Source organism: Pygocentrus nattereri, chromosome 2 (genome assembly GCF_015220715.1).
Source record: "Pygocentrus nattereri isolate fPygNat1 chromosome 2, fPygNat1.pri, whole genome shotgun sequence".
NCBI lineage: Eukaryota > Metazoa > Chordata > Actinopteri > Characiformes > Serrasalmidae > Pygocentrus > Pygocentrus nattereri.
Genome location: NC_051212.1, coordinates 34,667,520 through 34,677,100, shown reverse-complemented (window position 1 = coordinate 34,677,100; position 9,581 = coordinate 34,667,520). Strand labels below are relative to the sequence as shown.

Sequence of the window (9,581 nt, the reverse complement as noted above, 5' to 3'; positions counted from 1 at the left end):
AAAGTAATTGGTTTTGTCTCTAATTTTGTAGTAAGTGTCAAGAATTTCAGTTGTTCAGCTGGATCAAAAATAACCCGGTGGTTTCTCATTTAGACTTTTAAACGCGTGGCGTTTAATGTACGGCAGGGTACCAGAAAATGCACAAGAATGTTTGGCGCCAGAATAGGGTTGCCAGTTGCGATTTTACTTTTACTGTGAAAAAATGAAATATTTCATCCGTTCACTTCACTTTAACATTTTGTTTATTAAATGTCAATAACGAAAGCATTTATAATATCGTTTAGTATGATAGTGTATAAAATCCTGCCGCTGTGACGGAGTTACTGGATAAACACGGACTGTTTTGGCTGTGAGACGATTTGGCGAGTCCGACTGAAACGGGCGCGTGGCGACTGACAAAACAGTTGCAGAATCACATGGTGCAGCCGCGCGAGGGGGAGAAGTGTTGAGAAGTGAAAGAGTGAGGCCGCTGGAGAGTCTGACTAACAGCAGCAGCAGCAGCGAGAACACACGGGCCTGCGCGACCAGCAGGCAGACATGTCGGAAGCGGAGCGGTGACGCGCCTCTGTCCGGGTTTCGCTCTGCTGGGACGTTTAGGCGCCTCGGCGTTGGTACATCTGCCCGGGGAGGAGGAGGAAACATCAGAAACATCGGAGAGGAGAGGAGAGGAGAAACATGGCGGACTCGGGAGTTTCCCGAGCAGAGAGCTCGACCGACAGCCTCTCGGTTTATATCTACGACTGTCGCCCCGACAGTAAAGCGTCTTGTGAGAAGGTGGTAGAAATCAGCGGCAAGAGCTACGACAAGTTCCTCCAGGCTGTACGCCAGGTGGGTGGACTCCGTCCGGCAAGCTCGCGCTGAGGAACTTAGCTAGGTTAAATTAGCTACACAAACAGGTTACACTCTTAACTTGGTTCTTAGGTGAAGAGAAGTGGTTTGGTTTAGAACCTTTGAGTTCTATATGGAACCATTTATGCTTAAGTTGGTTAGGTAGTGAAAAGCTTCTTCAGAATGAATGGCGCGGTGTGGTGTATGTGTTTGTCTACAGAGCCTTTTTGAAAATGGTTCTGAAAGGGAACCAAGAAGAGTTATTTTATTGTTATGAGCTTGACATCGCAATAGCAGAACCCCTTTTGGTGGCTATACAGAACATTTTTGAAAATGATTCTAGATAGAACCATAAACAGCGCGCTCTCCATCTTTCTGAAGAACCATGCAAACAACCATTTGAGCGTTCGTCACTAAAGAACCCTTGAAGAAGCATCTTCTGTAAGAGCGTGGCTGTTTGTAGAGAGTGAACTTGACTCTGTTTTCTCTCAGTGGAGACATTAAAAGCTGGTGTCTCTCACTGCTGGCAGCGTGTGAAAAGGCTGCCGGGCTAACTTGGATAAGTGTTTCACTCACTGTTCACTCTGGTGTTCAAACCTGCTGCACTTCACTGTTTACGTGCTTCATTTCTCTACTAAGTTACTGTCACACCTTTCATGAGGTGAGTCCAGTGTGCTAGAGCAGCTTAACTAGCGTTTGGTGGTGTATCTTGTATACCAGTGGTCTCCAGCCCTGTTTCTGAAGAGCCCAGGTCAAGCCACGGTTTGCTACACCTGCTCCAGCTAATCAGCCCCTTCCACAGTCTCTGATTGGCTCTTTCAGATGTAGGAGAGTTAAGTAAGGAGCAGGGCAGCTTCTTGGACAGAGGTTTCAATTAAAACTCTGCTGGAAGGCCGTTCTCCAGGACCAGGGATCAAGACCACTTGTCATGACACTGATATTGATGGATCCACACCTGATGTCCATAAAACAGTCATGTCCTGCTGTGGAGTGTTTACTTTGCTTTTTCTCCTGTTAACTGGATTCACCTCGTGGCATTTGACCTTAAATTTGTCTGCGGTGTAATGTATACTGGCTGGATGCTCTTTTGAAAGAACTGCACAAGATCTATAACAAGTAAATAAATAATATTTGTATGATGCTGTATAAGATTTCCTTTTGTGTCATTGTAACAGAAGAAATCAGACAGAGCAAAGCAAGCTCTTTCAGATTTGCATGACATACCAGTACATACCAGTAGTCCGGAAGCATGGGTTCGTTAACTCTATTGATGCAGATCTAGATATCATCAAGTACTTGGGTACTGTGATATATTTGGAAAATAGTGGAAATTAGAAAAGGTACCACTCAGCAATAAGATGTAGCCTAATTTAGTGACCATAAATATGAAACATTCATTTTCTGGAGCCAAATCTTCATACATGGGCTCTTGGGTGTGCAGAAGGCATAATAGAATCAGTTTCAGTTGACTTCATTTTCATATTGATAATATGTGGCTATTAGTCGCAGTTCCCAATCGTACTCTGTTCTGGAAAAAAGAACAAGGTGCTGCACTGAGCTGTAACCAGATGGAGGTTTTATCTTTTGACCTGGAAAACGTTTCCTGAATGTCTCAAACTTTTACTGTCATTCCGCTCTGCTGATTCAGTGCATGAGCACATGCAAGCTGTTAAATCAAGAACATGTTTGAAAGAAGAGCAGAAGCATTATCTTCAACCAGAAAACCTTAAACGCCTTCAAAGAAAATAGTTGCTTTTTTTCCACTTCTAGTCTAACTGCTGTGTATATATAGCACCATCCACGTCAATCTCTAGCATTTTGGTTATCTCCATTGCTTCTTCTTTGATTTTCATATTTTTATTTCACTCTTTATATAGCATGCAACTGATATTGGTAATATGTGACTATTAATAGTGAGTATAACCGCAGTGCTGAAGAATTTTAGACTGTTATAGTGGAAATAACATGAGGATGTCTATATATGTTAACATTTGACACCACATCTGATCAAGAAACCGATGACTTTAAGGGAGGAAGTCCGATATATCTAACGAGTTCATCTTCATTTCAGGAGTTTTCTATCTCTCAGAATGAAGTTTTTGTGCTCACAACAACAGATCGCAGGCAGATCGTCAGAGACGTATATGGTGAGTAGTAGTTCTGTTCACTCATGAAAGTGAGGGAAGTTGTAATGGTGGGACAGCCATCATAAAGCATTTCACAAAACGAAAATGAGAATGCGTCCACTCATTTGCAGAATTGAATTCTTGCTGGTGAGTCTTGCCCAGCAGGTCAGCATGCAGTGGATTTAGATAAGCAATAGAACACAAGGATGGTGTGTTATATCACCATAGATCATCACGGCCATGATATTGTATGTGATAATGCACGACCTCAAGTACTCTGTTGTTTTATGCCACTGTGTTGCAAATGAAAGAGAAAAGTAAAGTAACGAAGCCCTGACACTGTTTCAGATATATATTCAGTCCTGACAGTTTCCTCTGTTCCTCAGCTTAGAGGAACAAGTCCTTTGAATTAAATGCTTTTTAAAAGATTTTGTGCCCTGATTGTGTAATCGGATGTAACTGTTATTTGACAGTCATAAACGAGCATTGAGTGTTAATGGGTCTGTTGCGCTAGTTCTGTGTAAGTTCACATTATAATGTAGGCTAGGTTTACTTCAAGGGTTTCGTTCAGATTTACATGTTACTAAATCTAAATGGGTTGCACAATGCAAACAAGTTTAGTAGTTACTAAAAATTGTAACATTCTTCTTCCAAAATACATGCCAGATTCAAGAATTTTCATTTTCGTCTTTTATGATGCATGTTGATAGCATAATTTGCGCATACATAATGTAGCAATACTGTATTATGATGAAAACCACCTTTATTAGAGCAATAACAATGTTTTTGGTTATAATGCTGTAATTCTTTTCAAAAAGAATATTTACAAAAGGATATAAGGACATGTTGGAATGAAACTCTTTCTTTACCTAAAATTATGCATGAATAAATGAATAATAATGACTTTTGAGCAGTATGCTATGTCTCTATCTGCTTTCATCTTAAGCTAATTCAAATGTATACAACCATGTGTCATTTATTGTGATGACATAGGTGAACTTACAAATGGCAGAACATTACACCTCCTACAGAGTGTGGATCAAGAGCTGGCTACAGCAACTCAAGAACGGATTAATTATCTTCCCCATTACCACACTATTGTACAGAGTGGTCAGTACGAGTACTATGCCAGCGAAGGACAGAAGGCACTACGTAAGGACCACATGACTCATTCTGTTCACATGCTCATTCGCTTTTTTAGATGCAACATACACACGTCAGTTATGAAGATCTGTTTTATAATGGTGCTTGTGGTTGTATCTTTCAGCCTATGCCTTCGCTGAGCTCATTGATAATGCGCTTTCGGCCACCTCACGTAATCGTGGAGTCAGGAGCATCGACATTAGACTGGTGAGAGCTCAGATTTGGACATTTTTCCTTATATTTCCTTATATTTTTCCATGCTGTGGCACTTCAGGGATGGAAACGAGCACTCAAAGTTTTGTAAGATGTCTGAATATTGTTTTGCTTGTCACAAATCAAACACTTTATTTCAACACATTGCATCAGGTATTTAAAACCCCTTAATGAGTAATGACACCAACTTGTAATAACCCTGGCTTTGTTTTTTTGTTTTTTTTTTCTCTCTTTTTTTTTCTCTTCCCTTTCCTCTCTCACTCATTTGGTTTGTATGTCTATCTGTGTGTTTCTCTGCATGTGTCTGTGTTTTTCTTCCCTCTCTTAGTTGTTTGATGAGTCTCAAGGTGGACCGGCTGTAGTGGTGATAGATAATGGTCGTGGAATGACCTCTAAAGAGTTAAACAACTGGGCTGTTTATCGCCTTTCCAAATTCACTCGAGATGACAACACTTTTCAGAGGTAAACCCAGGGAGGAGTTTAGGTTAGAAACCTTGTACTGTAGGCTGCTGTACTTTGTAAATCTCAACTGGTATGCGGTAATTTAAGTATTGAAGAACATACAAATCCATGATGTGTTTGAAGCAATGTAAAAGAAAAGGTAGCGTACAGAGCAAGGTTTCAGTCGTCATTTTACAGAGTAACATCAGAGGTACTTTTTCATATTTGATCTGTCACTGCAAATTTGGTCTTAAATTCCATTTGAAGTGGCATTAAAAGTATTCCATGGAAGTCCAAACACTCAATGAACTAAATGTTTAAGAAATAAGTGCAGTAGATATTTGCATTTGAAAACAGCATGATATAACCACAGTTAGTCTTAGGGACAGAATACTATGAAAAAGTATTCATGACTCAAAAATGACTACACTGTCCTAAATGTATCCAGTAACAATTCAATAACTATGTGCTCATTTACAGAACATAAAAAGTAATGTATTCAGAATATCTTAAGAATACATATTTATATGGCACATGGGAAAAACTCTGCTGTTGTTATTTCTCTTTAATTCACACTGTTCCTCGCTCTTACCAGTTGGCAGTTTTCTTCAAGTCCTTTTTCTGTTAGTATGCTTCATGAAGACTTCATGAACATTTTTTAGCTCTCGTCACCTGCTTCAGTCCACTGCTGCTCAAAAACAATTGACCATATCCCAAATAGCTGGAGAGAGAGAAAAAGATTGGAAGGGAGTTGCTGATATTAAGAATCTTTCAGTTGTAATATGAAGACAAGTAATAGTTCATAATAGCAGTACAAGTAACAAATGTCAGCTGTAATTGTCTATATTTTGTTCTAGTGATCATTCTGGATATGTCCGTCCCAGTCCAATTCCACGCAGTCTGAACAGTGATATCTCCTACTTTGGCGTTGGAGGCAAACAGGCCGTGTTTTACATAGGCCAGTCTGTACGGGTAGGTGCTGCACCACATCCCGTTCAGTTGAATTTAAATTACTAATAGAGCAAGTGTCAGCTTGCTGAGTGGGTTGTGTTGGGTAGACAATGATCAGTTGTGTGAAAGATAAGGATAGCAACCCTCCAACTTTGTGAGTGAATTCAGGTATGTCAATGGCATATCTTAATGTAATTTTATTATGATCATTTTGATAATTTATATATGTTAAAACACATTTTATTATTATAGACTACCTTTTACTGTTGGAGTTTTTAATAAAAGTATTAACGTATTTTAAATGAGCAACAATTGTAGATCTAGGATCTAAGTCCATGCTAATTAGTTATGAGTTGAATCACATGTGCTTAATCAGACAAAATTCTGCAGAGATGCAGCCTGAAAGGACACCCCTTTTGACACCCCTGATTTAGGCTGTAGATTACTGGAATGTAGAGTTTTGAAATTATTAGTTAGTTTAGTAGTGTTTAACATAGGGTTGTGCCAATATGCACATTACCATCAATATTGGCGATGGGGGAACCAGTACCTACAACTGATACTGCAAAGCAACTTTTGACATGCGCATGCTATGACACATGCATGCGTGCCAGTATACTGATATTAACACAATAACAGTGTGGGTTGACAAGCAGCGGTAAATATGCTCATGGCAAAATCTGTAACACCACTATTTCTTGGAAAGTGTGAGTGAATGAAATGCACGTTTGAGACAAAAGACTTGAAATTCAGATGTGAAACAATATGTATTCCAAAAAGTAAATACCATTAATTCAAGCTTTTATTATTACCAAATAGGAGCACAGTTTTTACCAAAATAAAATATTTAAACATGGAGAAATATCAGGATTTTTAAGCTAGTTTGGTTAAATAGTTAGTATCATTATTGAAAGATAAAAAGTGGTATCTGTGTATCCCTAGTTTAAAGTCTTTAGAGTGTTTTCCCGTCAATATATCTTAACTGAACATTTGTTGCAAATTGCGGTTCAGTTGTCCTTCTACTGAACCCATAAAAACTATCACGCTGCTGAGATTTTCGCTCTGCAGCATAAGAGCACGACTAGTTGTGTCACTGCATGCACAAGCACAAATGAGTGCCAAATTGTTCCTTATTTGCACCCCATTTGTGTTTGTGAACGAATATACAAGTTGTAATTGCAATATTGAGAATTTAATAACATCCCTTTACAGGCAAATAGTATATTAATGCTGATATAAAGTGCACTTCTATTGTGCATATAATAATTCAGTACTTATCGAATGGGTGTGTGCATTTGCTTGAATGATCAAAATAATTTCAAGTATTAGCCATCTCTCTGTTTAGCAAATGCATTGCAGAGGAAGGTGTTTTTCAAACATTACTACAGGAATGACTCTTGTGTGGTTCAAGCTAGAAATAAATTTGTATGACTGGAAATCCCCGCTGCCACAATCAGCCCCACCTAAACCTGAAGTTGAATACAAATCATTAAAAGATGGTTTCCCCTAGTTTTTAAAATGTATTTATTAATTACTGATTTCAATAGTGGACCTGTAGAGACAGAGTTTTTTTTTTTTTGTTTGTTTGTTTTTAAGCTTTAAACTTTTTTTTTTATTTTAAAATTAAGCTCGTGATAAATCCTGAATCTTTTAACATTAAAAAATACAGAAAAGTACTACTTTGACAAGTTGAAGTTTAGGGGGTCAAGCCAATTGGGACAGCCATTTCCCAATACAAAATTAAATGTCATGGATTTAAACTGATCATAACATAATCATTGTAGCTATCTAAAATCTGAGGAGCTTTTTTTTTGTTTGTTTAACTGTGAGATCATAGTTGGAATTAATTCAGTGGTCACCTTTTACATTTAATACTACTATTAGTACTAGTACTGCCACCAGGATTAATAATATATCTTTATTTATGGTACCTGTCTATGGTATATACTTATTTTTGGTACCTGTCACCTGCTATTTCACTGCTTTCATTTACTGTCCTACTGTAGATTATGAGTAAGCCAGTTGGATCTCCAGATGCACATGAGTTTGTCATGTCTAAAGAAGACTTTGAGCAGAAAGAAAAAAACAAAGAGGAGATTTATTCTGGCATCATCCGGAACAGGAAGGTAAAATCAGCATGCTTGTGTAGTACTGTATTTATTACACATGCCATATTTCGTAACTGTCAAAAAAAACTTCTGAAACTTCTTGGAAATCCTTCATAACTTTAATATAAAAATATCTTATTCCAGTTAATTTTGGAGTAGTTCTCTTTGTCCATTCTTTCTAAAGGGTAAAAGGAGGTTCCTAAGTTCAAATGATGTAGAAAAATAAATATCTGAAAAAAACATGGAATGACATGGTATTTGTTTAGTTTTTGTACAGAGGCGATTTATGTGTTGCTCACTGATATTTTCTTTGTGCTTACCTAACACCTCTCTTTTACTTTCTTACACACTCTCTGTCTCTGTCCAACACAGCCTGGGGACTGTTCTCATGTGAGAGGGGATGAAGAGCGTTTCTTGCACTCACTCATTCTGGAAGAACAGAGCAAAGAGAGTTTCACTGCTATAGTCATAACTAGAATCCAGCCAGAGCATGTTACCTACCTCAAACAAGACTTCACTTTGTGGACTAGGGAGTTGGCGTAAGTATCTGATGTGAATGCAGCATGAACACTGTCAAAACGTTCTCTGACACCACTTTATTTACATTTTATTTATTTATTCATTCCTATTTAAGGCACATCTATCATTACTATGTTCATGGTATCCATGGAAATGAGATGAGAAACTCAAGAAGTGCTGAATCTACATCAAACATTGACATACAGGTAATATGAGAAAATTGACCATCTTGGAGATACAAGGTTTCGTTTTGACAACACTGAAATGTTTTTTGTCTTTTTTTTTTTTTTTCTTTCTCATTTCAACATTATAGCATTACAAAGAAGTTAAAGATCCCTCAGTGTTCAATGACCGAAGTTAAATTGAGGCATAGATGAACACTAGTCCACACAGTGCCTTATTTTCTCATATTTTGTCCTTTTTGATGCTTGTAAAATCGAAATAAAGAAACCTGTAGCTTATATGTGGTGCTTGGAAAAGGCAATACTGTTGCCTATTACTGCTGTTATATCTGTCAAACTTTCAACTCAGGCCACCTGTTAACACCTTGTAATACTTGTGCTAACAAACAAAAAGCTTTAGTAGTATGAAGGAAGATTCAGAACAGAGTAGTCCATTTAAAATGTATATGCAGATTGTACTATTCAAAAAACATCATTAATTTAATTAATTTCTAATTTAATTTGCATCTATCATATTGCATCACAAGCCTTTTGAAGCTGAATCCTATAATATGAAACATCTGCTTTTCTTTTTCTTTTAGATCTCTCTGATTGATCGATCCCCTCGCTTACCAAGACTCCTTAATCTGAGAGAGATTGATAATGATATGCAGACTCTTTATATAAACTCCAGTGTGGCAGAGTTTGAGTTTAAAGCTAGTAAAGGGGGAGATGCCAGAGTAGAAGGACTGATCAGATATCATCCTTTCCTGTATGACAGAGAAACCTACCCAGAGGACCCATATGCCCTAACACCAGGTATATAGTGTGTGTGTGTGTGTGTGTGTGTGTGTGTGTGTGTGTGTGTGTGTGTGTGTGTGTGTGTGTGTGTGTGTATCATATTATGGCTGCAACAAATATTTTCTAATACATGAGAAGTTGGATAATTATTAAATTCCACAATTTATCCAAAAAATGTACAATAATTGACAAACATTTTACCACATTTTTATTACTTTTACCACATTCATGAACCCAAATTAATATATAAAGCCAGTGCTAGCTTGTCACTAGTACCACAAAGCTGTCAG

General features: G+C 37.8%; 1 protein-coding gene across 1 annotated transcript in view; it reads left to right on the top strand.

Moving 5' to 3' along the window:
• Positions 1–28: 28 nt before the first annotated feature.
• Positions 29–9,581, top strand: part of smchd1 (structural maintenance of chromosomes flexible hinge domain containing 1) — a 57,602-nt gene continuing 48,049 nt past the window's right edge. Inside the window, exons 1-10 of the mRNA XM_017712407.2 lie at positions 29–828; positions 2,900–2,975; positions 3,948–4,106; positions 4,222–4,304; positions 4,639–4,772; positions 5,609–5,723; positions 7,709–7,828; positions 8,183–8,349; positions 8,445–8,535; positions 9,093–9,309. Of these exons, the coding sequence (XP_017567896.1) occupies positions 676–828; positions 2,900–2,975; positions 3,948–4,106; positions 4,222–4,304; positions 4,639–4,772; positions 5,609–5,723; positions 7,709–7,828; positions 8,183–8,349; positions 8,445–8,535; positions 9,093–9,309 (1,315 nt within the window). The 5' untranslated portion in view covers positions 29–675. The remainder of the gene's footprint in view (positions 829–2,899; positions 2,976–3,947; positions 4,107–4,221; positions 4,305–4,638; positions 4,773–5,608; positions 5,724–7,708; positions 7,829–8,182; positions 8,350–8,444; positions 8,536–9,092; positions 9,310–9,581) is intronic.